The sequence below is a fragment of the Prenolepis imparis genome, unplaced genomic scaffold (genome assembly GCF_030444845.1).
Source record: "Prenolepis imparis isolate NDT839.2.m4 unplaced genomic scaffold, iyPreImpa1.0 SCAF_7, whole genome shotgun sequence".
NCBI classification, from domain to species: domain Eukaryota; kingdom Metazoa; phylum Arthropoda; class Insecta; order Hymenoptera; family Formicidae; genus Prenolepis; species Prenolepis imparis.
The window spans coordinates 3,112,140-3,139,232 of NW_028141165.1; the positions used below are offsets into that span (position 1 = coordinate 3,112,140).

At 41.8% G+C, this 27,093-nt stretch overlaps 1 protein-coding gene across 5 annotated transcripts in view; it reads right to left on the reverse strand.

Annotated features, from left to right (window-relative positions):
* The window catches only part of LOC145938838 (pseudouridylate synthase RPUSD2), a 123,186-nt gene that overhangs the window by 10,200 nt on the left and 85,893 nt on the right, over window positions 1-27,093 (reverse strand). For all 5 annotated transcript variants that reach the window (XM_083042642.1, XM_083042640.1, XM_083042641.1 and 2 more), the window contains 2 exons: window positions 25,015-25,102; window positions 11,986-12,208 (listed from right to left, as the gene is read on the reverse strand). In XM_083042642.1, the coding sequence (XP_082898768.1) occupies window positions 11,986-12,208; window positions 25,015-25,102 (311 nt within the window). The remainder of the gene's footprint in view (window positions 1-11,985; window positions 12,209-25,014; window positions 25,103-27,093) is intronic.

Here is a 27,093-nt window from a genome sequence, read left to right on the forward strand (position 1 = left end):
ATTTCGGGTTCGCCACTTTCAAAGTATCTTCGTCGCACGTACATGCATATATACATACACACACACATACACGCACACATGTCTTCGCTCGCTTTAAAGTTTAGAATCGACAGAATTTCGAGGCGTGTCACATAAAGGGAACATTAAATCATATATATATTCGGTCCCGTCGAGATGGCGGCGGATAACACAATGTGCGCTCCACGGAGAAGTGTAATAGTTCTCTTATCCTATCTTTAGTCACGCTGGCAACTATTCCAAGTGCTTTGTCGCTTCTGCAGATTCCGCTTTCCCTCTCTTTCTATCTCCCTCCACATATGCTTGCTCATTCCTTACTAATTTTATTCACCAATCCTCCAAATAGAATAAATTCTCTATTTTAATAAAGACTGTCAAAACCAGATATACATTTAAAGAATAATTGCAAATAGATCTAGCGTAATAACAGACGCAATTTAAATAAAATATATAGAACATCCATTCTATACCGAGTCGATCTGATAGATAAAATTATTCGGGCAAAGTCCTCTTATATCCATAAATTGCTTTTTTTATGAAAAAAACATTTATAATTTTTCTATTTATAATGTTTGATGAATCAACGATCGATCTGATGTATCTGTCAAGATTAAGCTTCCTATCTGCTTCGCGTCCTGATTCATCATTCGCGAATCCGTTATTTCTCTCGTGACATTTGGAAGAGGCGCGACATCACAATCGGTTTGCGTAGCGCAAACGTATAGAGAGAAACGGCGACAACTGCGGCCCAGAAGTGCCTGTGGCTCTTCCAAATTTAACGCGGGTCACATGCCGATGACATACGCGTCTTCGCGAGATATACGCGTTCACGCGTTCTGACAGAGACACCGCTCGTATAATAGAGTCCAATGTTGAAGTCGGAATTGCCGAAGTGTACCGGGACGATATTATATTGCGGAACCCCCGAAAGAGAGACAATACCGCGTGCAGGGGGAGAAAGACTATTGTTGTTCGTCGTACGGGAGGAAAGTGAGGCGACGCGAATTTATTTTCGGTCGTGCGGTTGCAGCAGCAGCGAAAACGCAATCGCGCTCTCTGGCTTTCGACGATCGACGACGTAACTCGTAAACGACGCGTCGGGCGATTTATCTCGCGGCCGAGAAAAACTGCACGTTACAAATATTGCGTTTACTTAATCGCGCGTCATCGGAGAAGATTGAACGACGCATCCTCGCGATGGCGTCCGGTTTGTTTTTCCCCGAAGTCTGCTCTTCGGTATCTCGTCGCGGATGATTTAATATATAAATGGAGCTAATTGCATCTTCGACCACGTCGACGAGAGAAACCCGCCGGATGATCGTTATTACAACGTAAACGCGCTTGCGCGGATATTGCGCGAAACCCTCGTAAACTTGGCGGAATCCCGAGTAAAGCGGAATGAAAATTATTTTATAATGAACGAATTTTCGAGAAATTTCGCGGTACACACGCGCGTTCAAATTCACACAGGTAGTTTATATATATATATATATATATGTATAACGGAATAATATTGACTTTACTCGCGGCATACGCAATCGATGCAGTTGACGCACTTACGCGTCCGATTTACATATATATACATACACAGTGTATGCTGTGCGTGTGTGCATATGTTCCGCTCAAAATGATGATGTTTATTTTAGCAATTTTTAAAATCTTTGCAAATTATATAATATAAATATATACGCTTTCGAAATGTGTCAAGAACTTTCATTATGCTCTATTTTTTTGTCGCCCTACTTGATGGCTAAATACACAGAAAGATTTGTATGCTACCACACAAGAGTGATATATTTTATATATATACATAAATATAAAATATATCACTCTTATATAAATATATACATATGTGCGTATAAAATTCTATATTTAGCTTTATATTATACTCTCCACTCCGCGAATAATATTAACTCTGCTCTCGCGCAATCAACGCATTGCCGCTCACCGTACGATTTGATATTTACGTAACCCGACGTTTATTTCTCTATTGCGCGATGTGACGTGGAAATTTTAACTGCCGACTCGGTATTCATCCATACGTGCGATGTATACGCGTTGCGTTTTGTAGCATCAACGTTCTCGTCAAAAAATGTATCTAGACTCGTGAATTCAATCTGTACAGAGAGGCATAAAAAAATAACTTGTAAAACTGCGATATTAAATACTTCACATGCATAATTACGCGTCACGCCCGATAAACGCGTCACATTACAGAGACGCAGTTGATCGTATATTTGTACGTATGTATATGTGTGCAAACTAATTAATATATAATTCACATAATACGAATGTACTGTAATCGCGCAGCGTTCCAAGTCTTCCCATCGCGACCAATCACGATGGCAAACGACGAGGGAGAATAGTACATCTGCGGCTTTGCATCTGTATCGTTTTGCGTTTCGAAGCGAGCCACTTCCGCCGCGAAATTTCGCCAACTCGTCTAAAATTTATGATAACGATGTTCTAACGAAATCAGCGAGTCAGCGTGGGAATTTATCAGCGATCAATTCTTTTACGTAACGAATCATCATCATCTTTGAGTGAACGGATCATCGAGCCGCGCATTAATTCATCATCAATTTTCATTGCATACCTAATTCTTATTTCGTATTTCCGGATACGAAGAGAGCTAAAAGAGCTAAATGATACCGTAATAATTATTTTTACAGAGGGCCAATAATTAATTATTACGTTCTTATTATAATTCCGCTCTATATATGCGTGCGTTTATCATATTGTCTTTGTGTAACGTCGTTAATTTGACTTAACGATGTATTCGCGGCCCCTCATTGAGGATCGATGTGATGAACGCATGTCGCTACGAGCTTCCGTCGTAGAAGCAGTAACAGCTTCATGCATGAAACATCGATTCGCTCCGATACGCTTTAATGTGTCAAAGCGATCTGTGCCCTGGCTAGTGACTATTTGAACCCACCCGTGCGAACTATCAGGCCCTATTGGGACAAAAGCTCGTGTAATGTATAATGTCATTACCGAGATACAGATCGGCCAACTGCAGACGGACTCTCGGCAGTCAATTGTCTATCAAGCAACGTAGACTTCCCACAAGATTTGCAAATCGAATCGAACTAATCAGCTTTATTCAATAACGCTGTCATATTTTATCGCGATTCGTCTCTATTAATTTGCTGCAATATTACTATTCAAAACTATATATAATTATATCATATACCAGTAATATATAATTAATTTAGAATTTTATTACATGTAAATGATGCATTTTAAATTTTATGCATATATTTTATACATTAGATATCTCCAATTATAAAAGAGAATAATATATATATTAAATCTGATTCTCTCAGAGACCCACATTTTTCTTTTATCGTACAAAATTATCGCAATTCCCGGCTGTTGGCGGAGAAAATCTTTCTCTCCGCTATCTCTCGAGAAAGGATCTTTCTCGGAGTTCATTAGCTACTTTCCGCAGTAGCATCGCGCAATTTCGCTTCGTTAGGCTCGAACCGACAGCTCGATTCCGCGCAGCGGTTAAGTTTCCCAAAGACACAAAGAGGACGTAAAACGATTATCGACCGATCAAAACCGCGGCAGTAGACTTCGGCACGTTAAAGTTCAGCAGGCCAGCAAGTAGATAGATGTAGGTAGTCGCGTTAATTCCACCGGATTGCAAGGCGAAACTCGGCGAAGCTCTTGTCAGCGACAAGAGGAATGCGCTCTCGGGACACAAAACCGGGGGGCTAACGTGGAATTTAGAAACACGCCTGGCAGTCCCGACACGAGCCGGAGGCCGCCTCGCCACGAAAGGAGCAAGGTCAATTGACACGAAGGGCCGCGAACCGGATTAATTGCAGTTAGAAACTGTCCGAGCTACAGGGGTGTGTGAAGTTGGCACCCCTATGTTATGCTATCATAGTTCTGTTAAGAATTCTGAGTTATTTAGAACCATAGGAAGAGTTCTTGATAATTTTTAGAAATAGTTCCGGTCATTACGATAACGAAAATCAGTTTCAAAAAATAGGGGTGCCAACTTCACATTTTTTTACACATCGAGTTCTAATAGTTTTGAGCAGAGTTTTAAGGTTCTTTTAAATAGTTATATAGTTCCTGATTATTTTTTGAAAGAGTTCTGCAATTTTTAGATAAAAAAACGTATCTTCGATATTAAAAGTATGTTTTTTTATCTCTATAAAAATTGTAAAACTCTTTCAAAAAATAATCAGGAACTATGTAACTATTAAACAATTTAAATTTATTCACCTCACGGTTGCTCCTTTGTTGCCCGATGCCTCCCCGGACCTCCTTCTTGTACAAGTTTCGAAACACTTGCACTCGCGTTATTTTTTTTCGTTCGCGACGCGCGGCGACGCCTGGGTTTTAGCTATCACAATCTTCGACGCGTTTCGGTAAAACGCGAGACTCGCTAAAACCCAGGCGTCGCCGCGCGTCGCGAACGAAAAAAAATAACGCGAGTGCAAGTGTTTCGAAACTTGTACGAAAAGGAGGCCCGGGGAGGCATCGGGCAACAAAGGAGCAACCGTGAGGTGAGTAAATTTAAATTGTTTAATAGTTACATAGTTCCTGATTAATTTTTGAAAGAGTTGTGCAATTTTTATAGAGATAAAAAAACATACTTTTAATATCGAAGATACGTTTTTTTATCTAAAAATTGCAGAACTCTTTCAAAAAATAATCAGGAACTATATAACTATTTAAAAGAACCTTAAAACTCTGCTCAAAACTATTAGAACTCGATGTGTAAAAAAATGTGAAGTTATGGCTATCCCTATTTTTTGAAACTGATTTTCGTTATCGTAATGACCGGAACTATTTCTAAAAATTATCAAGAACTCTTCCTATGGTTCTAAATAACTCAGAACTCTTAACAGAACTATGATAGCATAACATAGGGGTGCCAACTTGACACACCCGAGCTACAGACGCCTTTCCTTGCTCTAAAAAAAAATGCTATAACGCATATCACGTCGTGATGAATGTCGATTGCAATTTTTGACACGTGTACTCTTAATCTCGTCTGTCTTATTTCTGTCGCATAACTCTCTGTAAATATATTTTATTTTATTTTTATTTTATATATAATATATAAATTTTATATAATAAATTAAAGAAGTTTTATTACATGTCATTCTTTTATATGTAAACCGATGAATCTGTATCTTTTTTTTTTTCGTTTAGTGTCAGTCATTCAAAGCGCTTGTTTCGCAATTGTTCGCGAAAAGAATTACTTCTCAATTTTATTCGCCGTCGATTTAAAATAGAATACGGAGTCCGGGATTCGTACACGTACGTTCGTTCTACATTCTCGATAAACCGATATCCACCGGTTGTTCAACGTTGTCCGACAAAAGTGCTTCTGACACTTCATTAGAAAAAACGACAGTAGAAAATGACAGGAGAGAGAAGGAAAGAAAGAAAGAAAGAGAGAAATGCGGCACAAAGACGCAGATTATGCCGATCCGGACCAACATTACGGATCTCCCGCTGCAACTCGATCGCGATATCAAATTCATGTGAATTTCATGAGAATCCTCAATTAGTTTGAGCATGCATAGGTATAGCTTGGTCACGGGACTTCTAGACAAACAGACCGGGTAAGGCGAGTCGATGACTTTCTCCGGTAATAGATGCGCCGACTCCTTTTCGCCACTTCGAATTACAACGTCGCGACCGCTAAATCCACTCAGAGATTAATCCGCTGTAAATTACGCTCGTCGAACGTTGTTGGTTTTCGTCGTGAGAAAAAAAAACACTATCGTTCCACGTAATTTCCTCTTCTTGAGAAACCGAGAGAGAGAATACCTTATCGCGATCCCTCTCAAAAATAATTACATAATTTCGATCGCAAAAATTGTAAAGCTAAGATTGATCAAAAAAAAAATTCTCGTTTATTTTTTCTTATAACAGATTGATTCATAAATAAGTTCCGTTTTATTTAACAAACTGAATTTTAATATTTAAAAAACGTTATTATAATAAACAATACACGGAAGAATTTTATGAGAATTTCTCTGATTAATATTTATCGCAATAAAAATAATAATATCTATCACAATAAATTATAAAACATGTTTGATTAATTTTACTAAACTGCATAGTAAAATTAATCAAACATATTTTATATTTTATTGTAATAGATATTATTATTTTTATTGTGATAAATATTAATCAGAGAAATTCTCATAAAATTTTTTCCATACGATATTGTCTCACGATTACCATGCTTTCTAGGGTAAATTCTAAGAGAAAATTCTCTCAGTGTACAAGTATTGAATAAATGCTGCATTCTTAACTACTTACAATAGATAAAATAATTAGGTACCATAATAGTGATGTCTCGGAAGAAGTGCTTGGTTTATTTATGAATCAATATTTGCAGAAATATACCTCCGCGCCTATCATACGAATGCATTCGAGTAAGTAATTATTTTTTCTGCCATCGCGTAAAATTATTCAATTTTCACGCGAGCTAGCCGGAAGCTAGCAGGAGGAAGCGAGCGCCTTCGGCTTCAAAGAGCGGCGGAGAGAGTGATGTCGGGGATATAGCGATAGAGAGAAGCGTGTCACGGGTCGAGGGCGCGACTGGAGGCCCCGGCGACAGGTTGATTTATTAGCGTGAACCGGGTTGCACGATGATATCGGGACCGGGGGGCCGAGGTCGGAGGTCGGCCACCTCCTTCTGCGCTTCTCGTCCGCCCGCAAAAACATACGGAGAACGCCCGCGGGTGTCCTGCCTTATCGCGCCCGGATCGCGCACGGAGAATTTCCATGCTCCGGCCCAGGGGTGCGGCCCCTGACGGCACACCTGACGCACTTCCTGCGCTGACGCGTTTCCGCCTGTGGAGTCCCACCCTCGCTCGATTCGTTTCCCAAGTCTGACGCGCGAAAGATATCTCTCCCTCTTTTCGATATTATAATAAATTTCTTCGAATATTTTCGCGCGATATATATATTATTATTTATTATATATATCCTACAAAAAAAATTGTGCTTCACTTTGCTACGCCATTGTTGCGCACCCCTGCTCTAGACTTCTTGCACGCGTCTTCGCGATCGATCTTGGGCGCTGATTACTCTTGCCGCTCCGAATAGTCCGTCGAGAGAGAGAGAGAGAGAGTCGATCAAAAAGCGGATATTAACCGGATTATGCGCTTCTTCAACAAACCCTACGATCGTGTCCGCGAGGGAACAAGCTCGCTGGGAAAAAGACCCGGTGATTCGATCGATGTTGGATAAAGAAGCTCGGCTGGAGATTAATCGCGCGGACGGATGTGCGTCATCGATTCGACTGCGTTACCGATGCGATGCATCACGGTTACCGTTCTCCTGCGAAATTACACGGCGGGTCCCGATGGATCGCTCGCTTACGAAGAGGGGCTCTCTCTCTCTCTTCCGGCTAATTGAATTATCCTACCCAATTTCCCGCATCGTCGATAGAAGAGGCGCGCGAGATGGGACGATTCCGGAATGAAGGCCGACGGCGAGCAAACTCTCGTCACGCCCACGGGTTTTCTCCAAAGACCCCCCTTTCCCAAAGAGAGAGAGACTATTCTGGACCATCGATCTCTCGACGTTGGATACCGCACGGATATTAATTAAAAAATGGAACAGCGAATATGTATTATGAGCGCCACACGTTTCGCCCGTTGAAACCGCTCGCTTAAAACAGCTGATCTCATGGAGAGGAACTATTATTTCTAATAATATATTACATCGTGAAAGAGCGTTTCTCGCTCTGGCGAAACCTTCAGATCTCTATCTCCATATTCCGCGAGTTAATAAATAATTAGCAACTCGCCTTCGGCCACAATCTATAGATAATAATCGAATCTCCGTAATTTACATTCTGTTTATACTTATACGTAAGAACCTTCTGCTTCTTGTCACTTGTAAGAAAGTTAAAGACTCGCGATGGATCTAGGACGCGTTGTATGACGTCAACGGTGATAGTATAAAAACACGATAACACGCTATGACTCCTCTTCTCTCGATGATACACACGTATCAATTACCACGATGGCAATTGAGCGCTCAAGGAATCGATTAATTCGCGTCTTCGTGAGAAAAGGAAATCCAACATCGCAAACACATTACATTATAGATAAATACAAGATAGATAAATACTTTATCTTGATAAAATCTTGCTGGTAATTATATTAAGCAATTATCAAGGATAGAATAGAAACAGAATTTAATAATATATAAAACATTATATATATAAATAATAATATATAAACATTATGGCTTTTTATAAATTTCCGAGCAATGATAAAACATGTTTCGCGTAATAAAGGATGATACTCCTTCAGAAAAAATATATATTATCTTTTGCAAGTAATTATATATCGAGTGATTCGCGATTCGTGACGACTTCCCGGACTGATCGAAATCGACAAAATCGGTGCCGACAACAGAGATAGCGAACGATCGTCGATTGCGAAAGATCCGCGACGTTATCCAGCCGTATCGGCGAAGCGCGGATTACGAAAACGGCTGTGTCCTTCGCGTATTATAGTAGTCGAATGTATATAGCGTCCTTCGAGATCCGTCAGTCATCGTCTTTAGCTTTCTCGCCCTCGAGGCGAGATCGTCAAAGTTGTCCTCTTCGCGCCTCCTTTCCTCTCGCGGCTTAAATTCCCCCCCGGGAGAGACGCCTTTCCCTTGTCCTCGAGTTGTCGCGGACAGGATCCGAGAAATTCCACGGCGATTAAACGACGACGAGCCGAGCGTCAGCGGAATTTTTCGAGATCAGCTGTTTGCTGTCAAACCAAACGTCAACGAAACGCGAGAAAAATAAAAGTGAAAAGTAAATTAGTTTAATTTAAATTTCACAGACAATCATCAACGATGTGAACAGTCCTCTTTTATAACCTCGAGATTGTAACAATTTTACAAGAGAATGGTGCCACGACACGGCTATATACCGCTAACGCGAATCGCCAAATGGGCCATTTCTTTCTTCTGGCACGAGAAATTCGACCGCGCGGCGTTTCCCTTAAGTGCACTCTCGTCGGTCGATGGTTTTTTCTCTCCACGAACGCGCAACAATGGCGCTCGCGCGAAATTTTCGCACGTCACACATACCGTAACGGGGTCCGGAGCGAGCGTATAATAAACATGACAACGTGTACATACAATAACGTACGGCCGCCGTAACATCATAACGGCAGTGGAGCGTTCCGCGGAGGTTGTCAATTTACTTTCCATCCATCTCCGCAATTGGTCGCCTATCGTAACAACCCGCTGACGACGACGACGATGTTGTGTTTTCTCCTCTATATTTGTATTCCATCTTTATGCAACGCGCGCGAATGGCAAAAAACGGACTATTGCGCGCGTAACGTGATTGCTCCGATAATGCAAATACGAACTGCATCGCCTCCGCCAGCGACGGCCTGGATTATTTTCGCGATCCCATTTTAATTGCGAGGGAGGTTCCGAGCGGGAAAGACAATAATAATAACCGTGCTGGAGTCCGCTGATATTTAAGCGACGATCGCATTTTAATCGCAAAACTCGAGGCTGTTCTCGCGTCCATGAAGATATATCTACATATGTCTATAATGCAAATGTCGAGAGTCAGTATTATGAAAGTAAACTTTTTTCTGTTTCACGGAAGAATCGCGGTAGCCGTGGGAGAAGACTCTCTTGATCTCTACAATGAGCGATACATCTCATCACCTAGCGACCAAACGTCTATCCGGTCGGCCTTCACCCGATTAACTTTGCTCTCTCGTCGAAAACTCAATCGTCGCGTAGAGAGAGACCCGCTTGAGAAACTCGCGTTCACATTCCACGTTTTACATCTTACATATGCGACATGACGGTGAAGATCAACATTAGGTAGTTATATTCGCGAGTAATGAAGCAGCCACGGAAATTTACCATTACAATGGCGACAGACACGTAGACGGAAATGTAGGACAACATGAATAAGGTCCGTGTGTGCGCTTACATACGGACGCGCACACACCTGAAAAATACAATTACCAGGATAATTGCTAGAGAATTAGCGCGCAAGCGGACGGACGAGGAGAGTATTAACGAGACGCGAAATAATTTAGTCCAGCTTCCCGCGGCAGCGAGAGGTACGCATTATTTTCTTTTTCTCTTTTTCCCCCCTCTTTTTCCTTCTTCGATTCGAAAAATACAATTCATCTTCCGCGAAGCATTCGCGGAATCTCAAGGATGTTCCATCCGCGTTCATCTCCGAAGCAGGAGCTATGTATATCCGGCATACATCCTCTCGTCGGCGAGTTCTTATACACGATGTACTCTGCCGATAGCGCGAGCCTCGTTGAGCGTTGGCGCGTTTAAAAAAGCCGAGAGACGACGAGAGCGGCATACAGATTCTTATATATCCGTGCCAAGGATAATCGCACGAGTCAGTAGTCCCCAGCCATGTGGTTCCTCCTCGCATACGCACGAGGATTCCCTTATCTAACGCTCTCGTGAGGAGAGTCGAGTGATTTACGAGCTCAATGTGGACCAATCCGCCGCTCTTTCGCTCTTTCGACCACCATTGCACACACATACATACATACATCTCCGGCCTCAAAAAATAAAATAAAATAAAATAAATAAAGCCTCATAAAAATTACACCGTTAAAGTTGCTCTCCCGTTTCATTTTGAAAAATATATCGACGGCGATATACTCCAGATGACATCCGACGAAAGAGGACGGATACACTTCGTTCCCGCGTTTCCCGTCCACCTTTCCGCGTTACGAAATAACAGGTGCGCTATATAGCGTGCGCGAATTAAACCGTTTATACGCGGATTATGCATTTTAGACTTCTGTTTCAAGCACCCCCGTTTGTAATCCGGCGCTAATCCGACGCTGCCCGCTTTAGTTGAGCCGCTTTCCGCGCATACGTTTCCCGTTCCCGTGTGTAAACCAACTAAATTTGATCCGCGTTAGATATCCCGTGCATAATATGACGTGACACGGCCCAAATACGATATATCGGCCCATTGATAATATGTACCTCGGCGCGAATCTAACACCGATTCTCCCTCGCATTCGCAAAAACAAGGGAGAAGATAATTAAGAATCTATATGAATGTGGTATATATACGCAGAACGCGAGATAATCCTCTCAGCGCGGAGTAACATGTCATGGCAGCAATGATACATCGTATTTTGTGCGCGGGCGGAACAAGCTTAAGCCGATATAACTCGGAAATTCCCCAAATTAGACCCAATCTCATTTACGCGCGCCTGAGCAAGGCTCGCCAAATTCCCGGAGCTCTTCTGAAATCAAAGTAAATTCCTGCCGAAGCTAACCTGGATTTATACGGGGGAAGAGGAGGATAGGAGCCAATAGGCTTCGTTAAATATGTACATCGGGGTCGGTCGAAATTCCGATCTCAACCGATAAACAAGCGCCGAGAAAAAGTGGATTTAAGCGCATTAAGAGAAATCTGATTTATATATATATACAATTATATATCGAACGCTCCGTGTTAATAAGTAAAAAAAAGGAACGTTGCTTTCTATTGAATAATAAACATAGCACTTTCGTGTTATGAAATGCCATTTTAAAAATGCACCACCAATTTACTGAACACCGTTTAAAAAAAAACAAAAAATAAAACCAAAAAAGGGAAAAAAAGAAAAACCGAAAGGAAGAGAAAAAAAATCCGCTGGAATATAGTATCCGTTTTTACGCGTCGCGCAAGATTGCGTTTCCGCGACTAAATAAGCAGAGCGAGGTTTCGTAATAGAGACGCGGAACCCGCTCTTCTGTACGAACATCTCGGCGGCATAATAGAGAGAGTTCGATCCCCTCTCCCGCGATTCAATCAAACTTTCGTCGCGAGTCGAAGCGCCGCTTTTCTCACGCACAATGGTCTCGCGACAATTCTCTCTCCGAGAATTCCGGATAAGGTCCTCTCTTATTCGCACACGCAGCGATCAATCGGCTGCTAAAAGCGGCCGCAACACTTTTTGCATCCGCACGTACCTGTGAACGACGTTAGCCAGGAGATCGTTGTGCCGCAACCTGTAATCGACGTCCACCTTTTGATAGTTGACTGTCAGAGTGCCGGCGCGTATGCACCTCTCGTATTCCTCGGCTGGATGGGCGCGGAATTCCCTCGCGAAGACTTCCAGGATCTTCTCGCCGACCCATCGACCTTTCGTGAATGTCGTGAAGGTGAAGTAATACGGGTATACTTTGCGGAGACCTGCAACACACGTACGCGCACACATATAACGACGTCAGGATCGATAAGAGAGAAAGATAATTATCTTTGATTCTCGCGTATAAGTCGCCTTTAAATGTCACAGGAGCTTAATGGGTTATATTACATTACGTTACGAAACGCAGTCGTGCGACGATGTGCCGCGGGAGCTCGCTTGCAATTAATAGAAGATTAAGTATCCAGGTAACGTTAAGTGAACGTGAGAGGAATTATACAACATATATATACAGGGTGTTTCACAGAGGCACCGATATTATCACGTTTCTTAAAAATAAGTATCTTTTTTCTTCCTTCTCTATCAACATTTCTGGAAATTCATTTTTTTCTGGACATATTTTATTTTTTAATACACTAATGTGATATTACAGTTATAGTTTCTTGCTTTTTCGTGTAAATAATAGTTTAATATAAAAATTCTTATAATTAAATCTAATATTTAATAAATCTTTATAATATTTTATCAGTTTTATATATAATATGTAAAGGAATTTTATTCGAGCTGACAACAAAGTAAAACAAATTATCTCATGACAGCAAAGTGTGCTTTCCGGCGAAGAATTAATAAATTTTCTAACAAAAGTTCTTTCTCTCTCCATTAAATTATTCAACGTCATATATTGCAAAATATTAATGAAATAGGAAGATGGTAATTTTTTATAATATTACTGATTAAATCTTTGCAACAAAGATATCAAAAACAAGATATCTCGAAAACGATGAATTTCCAGAAATATAAGACAAATATGCTTATTTTTGACAAGAAATATAGTGTAACACGGTAGCATTGAGTGACATTAGAGACTTTAAGATATTACAATTATTTGCTAATCTATTACTGTCATCATGTCACTCCAAGATAGCTTTTACGAACAAACTTTACGTCAAGATTAACATAAAATCGATCGCGTCCTTCCTTTTCGTAGTCTCTCCCCGATAAAAGAAGAGGAGGAAAAAGAAAAGAAAAGGGCATATTTAAATTTCTGGAACATCCTGTTACTCGAATAGCAATTGACTTGGAAATTCATGCTTTAAACGTTCCCTTACGCAACGACTCCGCGATATTTCCGCGGATATTTCATTTTTCCTTCCTCATATTAAGTGGAAATTAATCCGTCGAGCCTTCCGTTATACCTTCAAACGAGATTCTCGCCCTACGAAGAGAGACAGCGAGAGAGCGAGCGAGGCAGGTTGATTAATACACCGGGATAAGAGGAACAATTTTCTCAGTTTTCGCGAGGAAAGATCCTCGGCGAGAGGTTAATGAAAGATATACAGCGCTTTATAAATTCACGCGTGTCACGTCGCGTTCGATTGAATAATCTGATATCCCTAAAAATTATAAGATACTCTCTCAGATACTCATCGCGCTCATCGTTCAACGTTCTTCTCAGTCTCGTGTTATTCCTCGAGATAATGTTAAATTATACTAGCATCGATGTTGAAACGAGAGAAAATTGAATAAAGGACGAGAAATAGAACGTTTCTTAAGTTCGTCGTTACAATTTAAGGGAAATACTCGTGAGAATTTGACGACGTCGAAATAGCTTCCGTCATCCGATCGCCGATCGCCCGAAGGGGTAGTTTCCGCCATTTCAAATACACGTCTTCGCAGACGAGGAGGAGAGTCTTTCGCTCTGGCACTCGCGACATAGAGCGATTCTCCCCCCGTTGTTTCCCGGCCAACGGAAGAAGGACATAAAATACCGAGGGGAGGCTTGATTAATGTCCCGCCGCGCGCGTCCAGTCGAGTCAAAGGCGCTTTTTCCGATTTTGTATCGCTAGAACATGTCGTTTAAGAAACAATCCTCCCCCGTAGGGAATTAATGTACGTCTGACATTTGAAATGAAAAAAGCGCAGAATTACTCAACGTTTTATATCGCAGTATATATAAACGTTGCATTGAAACGTTTGGAAAAAAGAGATATATTTTTATCAAACTCTGTATATTTTTCTCCAAGAAGAGAATCGTATTATCATAATTTTTAATGTATATATATATGTATATACATATATATATTTCTCTCTCTGAGGGAAAGAATAAACTTATTTCTAATAGAGCCGAGTACTTGCGGGAATAACGGAAGCACGATCGTCATACAAAGCCTTTTCGAGTGGTCGACGAAGGAAAATTGGCGGCGGAGAGCAAAAATACATTCGCGTCAAAGGGACCACACGCCGCGGTTTACGTCTGCGGAAAAGTCGGGAGATAAGCCGGTAAGAGCTGACCTGTGTAAAGATCCGAAACGGAACGACGGAGGAGAAACCCGGATAAACAGAAACAGTTCGCGAAGGGAAGGAAGGACCTCACCGCTTTTCTCTCTTCTTCGCCCGTTACTTTAATTAAATTGCCCTCGACACTGCGTACTTGTACCTCGTTTCGGAACAAGAGAAAAGGGAGAGGTCATTTGACAATCGAGATGTCTCGAAGAGAAGTAGCCGCACACGACTGAGGGAACGATTGATCTCTCTTGAGCTTTCAGAAATAGAACTGTCGGTTAGCCAAGAGCTTTTCGAGAAGCGGAAGGAAATCGTCTTCGGGCATAAGGGGGATAAAAAGAAACAAGAACGCGAAAGAGGAGAGAAAGAGACAGCAAAGGGGAGAAAAAAAAGGAAGGAAAAAGATTATTAGGCGGCCTGCTTATATATCGTATAAGAAAACTTCCTCTCCAAGAAATACGTCACCTTCAGCGAGAAATTCGTATCGCACGGATTCACGTGTCTCAGAAATATATATTCGGTCGCGATAAAAAAAAAGAATTCACCGACATATTTCTTTCCTTCGTATTAAAATTGTTATAATGAGAAAAAAAAATTCAATTAAGAAGAGTAGCAGTAATATCAACCGCAAAGTATCGCTCGACAGTGTCGCAATTGAGCGTAAAGTCGCTCCTTTTTCTCCTCGGTTCGTTTATTTTCAGACGACGGCGGATTTCTGTCGAATCGACCGCGATCGTGGCTTAAAGTAATTACGATGCTATTACACACCAATGGGACACGACCGCCTCTTCTTGCTCATTGCAGCGGGCCAGTAATTGCCCCCGATGTCGAAGGTTGTTTCCCCGGACCCCCTCGACTATATCGTACCGTATACTTTCCCGCTCCCTTTCTTTCTCTCCTTTTCCGAGCATCCCCCTCCGTCTTACCGTTTTATTCTGTAACATAATCCGGATTCCACGCTATTTCTCTCTCTCGGTTTCTCCCCGTCGATACTCGGCACGGAAAATCCGTCTCTCGACGCCCACGGAATTTCGCCACGAAAAATCTTTCTCTCTCGTCGACCCGAGATACTCCGACCTCGCGGCGCATTGTCGACGTAAGATGTACATAGAAGTTGATTCTCGAGCCGGAAGGATCAAAACGTCTGACGCAAGCTTGTAATTTGAAAGAAAAGCTTTTTTTTCTCGAGAGAGAGAGAGAGAGAGAGAGAGAGAGAGAGAGAGCTTCGAGATGCAAAAGTGCAAAAGTCGTTCTATATACTACCCGGTATTTTATTCAATACTTTTTTAATATCTTCTTTAATATTTGATAGCCTTAGCTAATTCCAAGATGGATTTCAATATAGAATTAATCATCAAGACATCGAGAAATAAAAGAAATATGAACATGTTAGAGATTTTACGTATATATATAGTTAATCGAATTAAAGTCCATTTCAGATTTATTCCAGAATAAAACTTCGTTGCTTTATTTTATTTTTAATATCGTATTAAAAAGATATAAAATAAGCATTTATATATAATTTTATATTTAACACTAGCATTCGAAAGTCAAATTAATCTCGAATTTCCTTCGGATTAAAGTCCTCTCGTGTTGCACTTTATTCAAACTCCGACCTAATATTAAGGCGTTATTGTTTCGAAGGGGCAGTACTAATTTTGTACAAAACAGAGTGATTCCTGGTATCGATTATCGGCCGTGCCTTCGGAAAGTCAGAGGGAACAAAGCTGCCGTCGCTGCTTCGTAGTCGTGAGTCACCTCACTCGGGGGTTACTCGAGAGAGGAGGGAGCTCGAAGGGGTGACCCCAAGCCCTAACATCCCGCCCGTTTGGAACGACGCCTTGTTTTACGAGTAGTAAACCAATGGCGGTGTCGTCGTGCGGGCTGCTTTGGGTTTCATTCGCTATCGATCGTCCGCACACAACACACACGTGGTGATCCTCTCCCTCTGCCATCCCTTCTCTTCCCTTCCCCCCGGCTTGTGTACGCACGGCCGCTTTTACAGCGGCAGTAAACATCCCCCTACCCCCTCGAGTTGCAACTCGGTTCGCATTTTTCCGCTCGCCTTTTTCCTCTCGCGATTCTCCGTTCAAATACTCTGCATAGATGATCGCGATAAGACGACGCTCTCTCATGTTTTTTTCATTAAATTGCACATACATAATGTACATATTTTTTCTTCTTTTACAGGTTCATGTGTGCAATACACAAATCTTTATTATATACATTACTGTAAATAGTTGTGTTTAGATAGAAATATTTATTTATTACATGTATATGTATGTATATTAAGTTATATATTGTTTATCTCTATCTTATATCTAATTAATAATTAGAATGCAAAAGACTGTGAGCAAGCGTGTTTAATCCTTTCAGAAAGTATTTAACTCCTTTTTTCTTTGCTACAATGTTAACGACATGTAAATGCACGTAATATCTTCAGGCGATTAGCGCGTCGATTTTATATAATTTACTTTACGTGATCAACTGGCCGATCAAATTTATTTATCCCGTTACGTAGATTTAATTTATTTAACTATTATTGCGTGAGTAATTCACAACCAGACGCAACACGATCGAAGAACCTCATTCAGGTCCTGGGGGAGAAATCCAGCGAAAATAATCGTCCGTTCCTGCGAAATTCATGAACGGAGCGGCAGCTGGGTATCACTAAATATTTGACAACGAATTTTATTGAGGAGTTGCCGTATAAATGCCGTCTCTCTCTATTTTTCGAACTAAAAAGCACTTCCATTAACAACGTTATACGAGATCTAAATGTAGAATTCTGCGCTATATACGCGTCACGTGAAAATGCAAACTGCGGCGAATGTGTCTCCGCATGTAAACAGAAGCAATCCTCAAATTATTATCACGGAATATAATCCAGCCCCGTAATATATGCTTATGTATGCTTCAATGTACGCTAAAAGATTCTCTTACCCAGAAATGCCGCGTATATTTTTTTTTAATCTGTTGTATAAGCATTAGCGGTCTCGCGCGGTAGAAAAGGGGAACTTTACGTAAAATTAGCCTCTTTATAAAAAGCCCTATCTGCCGCATCTAGCGCAGGCTGAAAAATTTTCTGGGAAGAGCTTCGGCCTTTTGTAAAAAAAGAAGCTAAACTTGTCAGAAACTATGTATGTGTATGTATATATACAATCGTCAATTCAATTGTATCTCGCATGGTACAAATTTATCCATTTATTTATCACGTATCTCGCGAAAATCGAGCGGCGAATATAACATACACATCCACCTGTCACATTTTTATTCCGTGGCATTCGCGCGGCCGAACAAACGACGATAATAAAATATGACTTAAATCGGTCCGCGATTCTATCCTCGAAATACCGTATCGATCTCCCGGCCGATGTATATATATATGTATAATTCATAACACATCCCCCTGGCGCGTATATTTTCCAAAGTTTGTGTGTATTCAACACGAATCATATGCATATGTGTGTGTGTATGTGTCGCGTTATCGCGAGTCCTTAATAACCGTCGCTCCCAAGTTATGATCGCCAAGTGAAAACCGCGACCGTTCATTCCGCGTAACACGCGTATAAAACGCATATCTACGTGCGGACGGACAACGGAAGGAAGCCGCATCAACCCGGCACGGCTGAAATCTGAATGCTGGATGCGGCGAACGCATCCGGCGTGTCGCGGGATGAAGCTATAAATTCGCGGGCGAGTTTCGCGCAAACGATAATAATTCTCTCGTCGAACAAGTCTCGAAATAAGTCTTCTTCGCGATAGAATCTGATTAAATATTCCGGATTTCTCTTTTTGCTCTCTCTCTCTCTCTCTTTTTCTCTCGCGATTTTTTTTTTTTTTTTTTTAATATTCGGTGTTAAACGAGCGCGTTTGCGTTTGTGAAACTCCCGGTGCATAGATTTGCAAATAGTATTCACCCGACGACGACGCCCGATGCATTGTTCCGCGGATCATCGCGCCGCACGCGAATTTCGTGTAATCTCGATATACCCCCCGACGTTCAGCCAGTAAATTCAAGACTCGTGTGTTGCCATCTGCACGGGCGGACGTATGTAATTCGCGCAGAGAGATAAGATTAAACGCGAGCGAAACGCGAGGCGGACTGTGAGTCCGAGATACAGGCAGGATTTATCGTTCTGGAAGCGGATAATAAGGCATTATAAAAATTAATCGCGGCCGCGATCGATGATTCCGTTCTCACCGAAATAGAGATTCAAACGCTCACGCAGTATATATATGTATACACGCGTTGTAATCTTTATTCACGAGTCAACGAATTACTGCTGGCGAAGAATCAGGTAGACCTGGTAGACTAAAAAAAGAAAAAAAAAAAGCTATCAGAACTCGTGTTTTAAAATGTCAATCATGTCGCTCCAATTATTGCGCGCGACGTCTACGTGTGTACGGAATTTTCTACTGACGCGGGCTGGCCCTTCGGTCGAGCGTAACTACTTGCACGCACAGGAGTTATACTCTGTGAAAAATCGGCCGCGAGGTTTTTTTTATCTTCCTCACGAATCTCTCAAAGAAAAATAGGATGTAATACGCTTCCATTATAATAATCATTTCTCTTTCCGTCGATAGAAAAATTTGCATCATATCGCGATACATATTCGCGAGCCAGGTTTTGATTCGCAAGTAGAAAATATATAAAATATAAACGCGAGGCATGATCATATCGCATATTACGACTGTTAATTCTCGGATTAATCAAAAAATGCATGTCGTTTGATATTTTCGAATCGCAAAAAACCTCCTCTACCTACCTATTACTGGCACTATTGACAAGCGCGCGAGATTTTAAAGCGCCGACCGTGTGGAATAACGAACAGGTTTTTTTTTCGTTTTTTTTTCACGCGCTTCATATTCGCTCGGGCATTTTAAGCCGCGTCCTAAATCTGTCATCGTTTAAAATCCGACGCGTCGATCTAATGATTACACCACGCAACGATTTATAAGCGGATCATTACGCGGCAAGTAGATAGTTCATCGTTATCGTTATATATTATAATTTCGCAATCAATGTATATATGAACTTCGCCTTAGACTGATGTTTAGTATATATATCGCGCGCACACGATCTGTTTATCCTCCGTCGAGTACGAAGGATGAAGCACAAACTATCGTCGAACCAACACACAGGCCACGTGGTCGCAAAGTTGGACAAATTCTTCGTCACACAAGTTGTTTTGGTGTTACATGCCGTGAACTAAATATGCAGGACAAGAGGGGAACCGTTGAATGCGAATTAGGTCGTCGCGAACAAGTAACTTCGCAAGCGACTCTGTTTCTCCTTCGAGAAGGAAGATTGGTTCCCCTCTGTTTTCTTAAAATAAAGAGATAAAAAATCTTTATAGATTTCTATATTGATATTATATCAATTTTTTTCCTAAGCGCAGGTGCAGGAAGGAAAAATTTGTTACCGGAAATAACGTATGCATTCCGTTTGCCGATTCCCTTCTCCCGGGTTCCCGCGATCGGAGAAGTTCGTAGACATCAAAGTAGGGAGCTCGTAAAACATGGAATAAACTTGCAGTCCTATATCACGACCCGACGGCGGCCTCTGACTTCTATTACGGCCACTATCTTCCCGCCGAACTGTATTACATCGCGAGCTATGAAATCTCGGGATTTAGCATTTTCATGTCGCGCGTTACATTACATTACATTACGTTACGTTACGAGACGATGTATCCGACGTGCCATATACTCTCATGTCGATGCCGTTTCTACTATCTCGTTAATTAACCAATTAAGCGATTCAGCCGTGTTTCGTTCGCGTTAATTTCCGATATCCGGCCGTCAAAACTCATCCATCGCGCGATGACGAGATTCAATATTGCAGAGTAAATTGAAGGGACAAGCGAGAGAAAAATATTATCCCGGGAGATTCAACGAAAAATTGTATAATAAACATATATATATAGGATATTCCCTGGATCTTAATGAATAATCTTTCTGCTGGTTCACACTGAGAATTTTCTCTTAAAATTTAAACTGAAAATCATAGAAATCGTGAGACAATATGGTATGGAAAGAATTTTATGAGAATTTCTCTGATTAATATTTATCACAATAAAAATAATAATATCTATTACAATAAAATATTAAATGTTTGATTAATTTTACTAAACTGCATAGTAAAATTAATCAAACATATTTTATATTTTAATCAGAGAAATTCTCATAAAATTCTTTCCATACCATATTGTCCCACGATTATCATGATTTTCAGGGTAAATTCTAAGAGAAAATTCTCTCTGTACAGCAAATATAAAAAAGCTCATTATAATACATAATGAAGTAATTGCAATATATATAAATATATAATAATTAATATACGTATAAATAATATATTATATAATTATAATATATATATAATTATATATGTATATAAAAACATATAATATATAAAATACATAATATATAAATATGAAATACAATCAAATAAATTTAAAAAATCAGGGAATTCAAAAAAAAGAATTGCGATTAGCTGCCATTAATGCACCGAATATGACGAAATCACCAACAATGGATTATGTCACGTGTCGCGGTTGCCGCGCTCTATAACTCGAGAGCCTCTAGCGTCTCGTCTACCAGAGAGAGGACGGCCAGGAAATATCGCACGAGAGCTTCCGACGGACGGGCCGTCGAACGAGCTCGCGTTCTCGCAATCGCGAAGGGGGCTGCCAACATATTCTCTCCTCTTGTAAAGAGCGTCGGACGCGAGGAGTGTGCCAAGACTCGTCTTTGGACGAGGCGGGTACAAAGCCGCGAGGAGTGTCTTCGTGGCCAATTAGAGCGGCGCACGTTGGATCGTAATGCGAAGAGGATGGTACAATGCATCTCGAAAGATCTCAATTATGTGACAAGGTAGGAACCATCATCACCTCTCCTTCCCTCTCCCTCGTTTCGAGTGTTTCTCTTCGAACGAACCCACCATGATTTATAATTAATTCGATTGAAATAATATATACGAATGTGATATTTATCTTCATCGTCTTGATCTCTCCGGAGGGGCGTTTTCATCGTGAATGAATGCGACCTTCGCGAAGAAGGTTGAGATACGGGGTAAACGAGGTAGAAAGAGGGAAGGAGAGGGAGTGGTTAGTCCGAGCCCCGAATTATCGAGACCCAGGATTTCTCGGTTCGATAACGTACGTCGGGCTTCTTAACTTGGGGATAGGGTCGGATCTAGATTTGAATCACGTAGAAACCCGCCGCCTCCCCCAATCTTTGCCCGTAAGTCGTAAGTGTACGCAAACGTATGTGTGCGTCTGTGTGTGTCGGCCCGGGATAGCTGATCGCAGATGGCGAAGATCCCATCGTGTACAGCGCGCGACGGTATATAAGCCGACGTTTCGGATTTCAGAGGCTTCCAAATCCGGCGTTTGTGCCGTTACCAAGTGCCTACTATCACCCTCAGAATGGTAAAAGCCGCAATTTCGGCGAGTATAAGGCTTACCAAAATGGGATCTTGTAGCTTCCATCAAATTCTAAGCGAAATCAATGCCCGAGAATCCCTGATATTCTCCCAATATTTTTTTCATCAACCAATACCGATGTTAGATCGTCTTTCTCCTTAGGAAATAAGAAGAAGAAGAAATGGGAAATTATTATTCGAGTGCGCGCTCGCACTTGTGTGTGTGTAACTTGGAAAAGCAAGTTCTTTTGACCTACTCCGGACAATGCGCCGCCCTTAATTCTCACACATACCTAAAGCGTCCCGCGACGTCTTCGGGTTCGATCGAGCGTGGTGCATTTAAGGGGCGCAAGATGCACGGGGAATTGGAGAGAGAATGGCGGGGGCGTAGTCGCGAAGAACGTACGTGCAGCTGTCTATCTTCCGAGTGGCATTAATAGGTCTTTGTTTCGCCGAGAGAGAGAGAGAGAGAGAGAGAGAGAGAGAAAGAAAGAGAGAGATGCGTCGCCCATGCGGCTCTATTATTCGAATGTGGAGCAGATATTGGTTGTCGATATTGCCAGTCGCCCGTCTAAATATCCGATCGATCGATCCCTTTCTCCCGTCTCTGTAACCACCCTCTTCCACCCCTCTCTCCTCCCTTGGCCCTTTCTTCGTGCGTCTTCCGCCGAAGGCAATTCCGTATTCTCGCCTCGACTTCCTCCTTCTCCCAGTCTCTCTCTCTCTCTCTCGCTCTTTGCGCACCGCAAACGGTCGTTATCGCGAACGGCAACCCTAACTCGCGATAATGAGCTCACGTCGGCGTGCCTCACGTATCGCTCGATCCGACAATGCCGGCCGATCGTTCCCACCCGAGACGGCACCACAGCTTTTCTCTCCACACGCTGGATATACCGTACGTTAATCGCGCCAACCAACGGCGCGGCGGGAGAAACGCCGACTCGAACTACTGAAAAGTTTAACCGTACCGCTCCGGGTGGGTATACCCGCCTGCGGTCTGCGCACGATGTACAGAAGAGACGCCCTTCTATAAGATAAAAGCGCTAAAATTGCGACGCGTCGTCCTCCGGTCTGATATTTCGCTGACTCGATAAGAATAAAATTAGACGATAAAAAATTGCTCGCGCGTCGTAAGAATATCGTGGGGCTCTGTAAAAGCCATGGCAATCGTAAGAAATTCTAAAGTTTATCGAACAATTTTAATCTTATCCGCTTATCGAATTCTCCGTAACGCTGAAAAAGCATCCACACTTTTATTTTCCTAATAATTATTAATTAAGTATTAATTTACAAAGTATATATCTATAATATATATCATTACAATATATATCATAATATATATCTATAATAAAGCATCTCTAAATTGCGCAAGCTTTTTGCAAATTGAATTTCTATAGAAGTGTTTTATTAAAAATCTTTTTTTCTATAAAAAAAACCTTTATTTATAAAAAAAATATGATATATCCTGTGGCGTTGATGTAATATCATAAAATTCACTCTCTTATCGAAGAATGTAAATTTCGGAATGCTCATAATTCCATCTAGTTTGCCAATACATCACGCGAAGCGTAAATCGGTTGATGTTAAAACGAAGAAAAATCTTTACATCTCTCGATTCCATAATATCACAGTATACCGAGAGGAAACAAGCGTATTCAATTCACTTAGAATCGTTAAACTTTTGCCCGAAGCGACCCGGTAGCATCCGTTGGAAAAATGTCGCGATAGGGGGAAGGAGGGAGGTTTCGCGAAAACGGGAATAGAGCGACGTCTCTACGGTATTCGCATCGATTATCGGATACACACATATTGGCACATGATGAACCGATAAGTCTCTCTCTCGTCGAAATGGTAATTTAATTATCCCCCGGTCAGCTTTTCCATTTCCAGCGCGCGATCTCGGATTTCTCGCGTTCCTCACCATCGCGTTATCACGGATTCGCCCCCGCCCTGACGATAATGAGCTCTCGTGTGTCTGCCTGTGGATGTATTTGCGTTCGATAATTCTCACGTGAAACGAGAATACGAAGAGATTGCGTCTGTATGTATGTGTGTGTCTCTTTCTCTCTTTCAAGTATCCAGTTACTCCGATCCGCGGGACACATATTGGCACAAGATAAACCGGTCGAGTCGAAATATATTGACTTAACTGCCATACAAATAATATCTTTCGCGTATATCGGAGAGTTATACGCGAATTTATACGTGACGCGACAGTTTTATTCCACAAAGAGATATATTAAAGTCGTTCGACAACGGCCGTAACCAATATACGAAGCGAATACGCTATTGTAGTCTCTTTTCAAGCTTTCCTTTGAATTCGCCACGGGACATCCTTATACGTGGTCGAAAGATTAAGATAGGGATTTCTTTATGTCGTTTCAATGCGAATTTTACATTTATACAGCTGTCTGGACTTTCTGTCTTATTTGTCGAAAAATCAAACATATAAAAAATGCAAAATATGATTTTAATATTATAATATTTTAAAAAATAGATTTCGACATATACATATTTTAAGAATTTATTACCTTAGGTCAATCGAATAAAAATCTTTTTCGAAAACGCGCGATCGCCGTTTAGCTTATCTAAATTGTCTCAAAAATTCGAAAGTAATGGAAAAATTGGAAATCGATGATGAAACCGCGGAAGGAAATGTACGCTGGTGCCTCGTGAAATCTGTTGCGTCGCAATTTTCACTCCATTTTTCGAATTCGATTTTCCCCAGTCGTCCTAGTTTCCCGACGAGATCATCGACGGATTATTACAGCCGGTTGTGTTTATCCGCCGGGGATTAGCCGCGATTATTTGATTCGCGGTCAGCGGACTCGGGCGCACGAGTGTAAAGCCAACATTGTTGGCTGAAAATTAACCGATTTCGTTTAAGGGGAACCACCGCACATTTTTTTTTTTCTTTTTGGTCATCGGGAGAACTCTCTCGACTATCGCGTTGATTCGCTTTCGATTCGAAAAAACGACGGGGCAAAATTGACGCGCACGGACTCTGTGTCGCAATATGTCTCTCTCTGGACCGGAATGCGAGACGAAAATTACGAGGACGACGCATTAATCCGGCGGCATTAAAGGTGGCCTTGGGCCCGCCGGAGGATTAAATTCAAAACTGGTCTAATGGAAGATACTGACCGTGCTCCACGTAATAACTGGTCTCGTTGTACCGCTCGTCCGTGAATCCCGGCCTCTTCGCTTTCAGCGCTTTCGTTTCCAATTTCGCCTGGAACAAAGAACGCAGTGGAGATAAGTGACCGACCTGGGAGGGGTCAGCCCACGGTTACATGCGACTCCGCAATGTCCGGGGTATATGGAACAACCGCGCGCTCCTCTCTCTCTCTCTCTCTCTATACACGACACATGCAAAAACGGTATAAAACAATAGAATTTTATGAGACAATAGAGAGAAAGAGAGCGGCCGCGACGCTTTAAAAGATAGTCAAGAGTAATAGAAAACGAACAAATATCACATTTCGTGTGCAAATACGTATATACGACATTGCGGGCGATAATGGTCGCGAAAGTGCACCCACGGTACTTATCGAATATCCTTAACTCTCGTGGAATGGAAATTTTATTTTGTTTCCCGGAGCGACCGCTGTGTGCTCCAGTTTTTAGCTTCTCGGCTTCTCCGCCACCGAATAATACTCTAGCCGGCAAAAATCGCGGTTATGCCCGGATTTACGACGAGCCCTCGATTAAAAACGGAGATACACACACACACACACACACACACACGGCGTTATTTGTCACTTGGCGACTGAAATAAAGGGCGCAGTAGATAAGTGGACGAGCTAGTAGTCAGACAGGCTCTGGCGCGCAAGAGTCGCGTGAGCTGACGTATGGCGACGATAAATTTATCGTGCAAAAAAATACGGCATTCCCGGGGGACAATAAGAGGGCGCGGGTAGAAAGTGAAAACTCACGGTGCAGTTTTGCGACGCAGAGTTCTTGTCCCTATGCTTATTGAATTATCCGTGACACGTGGACGTGTATTTATGATGTATTTATGATGACTCGGAAAAAATTCCGCGTCCGTCGAAACGCGAGATTAATCACGCGGGGGATGAAAGGCGGGGGATGAAAGTACGTACCTACACAATGTATAATGCGTCCTCGTATAATGCGTGAACATTCAAATTCGGGGAGGAGAAAATGCAGCAAACGTGAATGCTCGCGCGATATATACCGGTGATAAATCTCTTTCCGACTGTCGAAAGTCGTTTCGTCCGCGACATTTATCCCGCGAAATCTTCTCTCGGCAACATGACGCGTCACACGTGCTCGGTGAAATATACAAATCCGAGAGTCGCTCGTAAAAGAACAAAAAAACGGTCAGAAAGAAGATGCCTGGTCGCGATTGTTATCTCCTGTTACGAGACATGGCGAAAATGTAAGATCGACTAACCGTCATTATACGAAACGTCGACATCGTCGCGCCAAGTGCGCGAGATAAGTGCAATCTCGCACAGAAAACGCGGTACGATTAAGGCGAGAATAGCAGAGGGAATTGCGTCGCGCGTGACGCCTAATTAAAAGGTAAAACTTTGCTGCAACGTGCCACGTGCACATAATGCGCTCTCTTAGCGTTTTCGTCCGGCTTGGCTCGTTCTAGCTCTGGAATCCAGCGAACCATGACCTCCCGCGATAAGGAATACGCGCGATTAGCAAAATCAGCTGATGATACGTCAGCTGGGGATTCGAAGATTCTCTCGTTCAAATGATTCCCCGTACATTTCGATGCAATTTGACTATCGAGATACATCGAACATTATAATTCGGGAACATCAAGATATATACACGTATACTCCATTCTGACAACAAACAAATCCAAAGTAATCACATGCTGGCAAATAGTTTCCTATTCCATAAGTGACAGTCATCAGATATATTCCGTGCAAATAAAACAGCGGAGATGCGAAAGAACTATAAAGCCGGCGTTACACGATGTACGTTTTTTTGTATGATTAGCTTGTATGCTAGCTTGTATCCTGTACGTTGCTTGGTTTGCTGCATAGAGCGTTGTATAAACACGTCACACGAAGTTGGTTTCCTGTATGGAGTGTTGTATGAAGACGTCAGACGAAAGAAAACGTCAAACGTCAATCATAGCTGGTTGATAGGTTTTGATAATTAAATAAAATATTTTAAAAGAGATTGATATGGAGGAACAAGCTCCTGTATATAGTAAATGAAATTTTGCGACGACGGAGA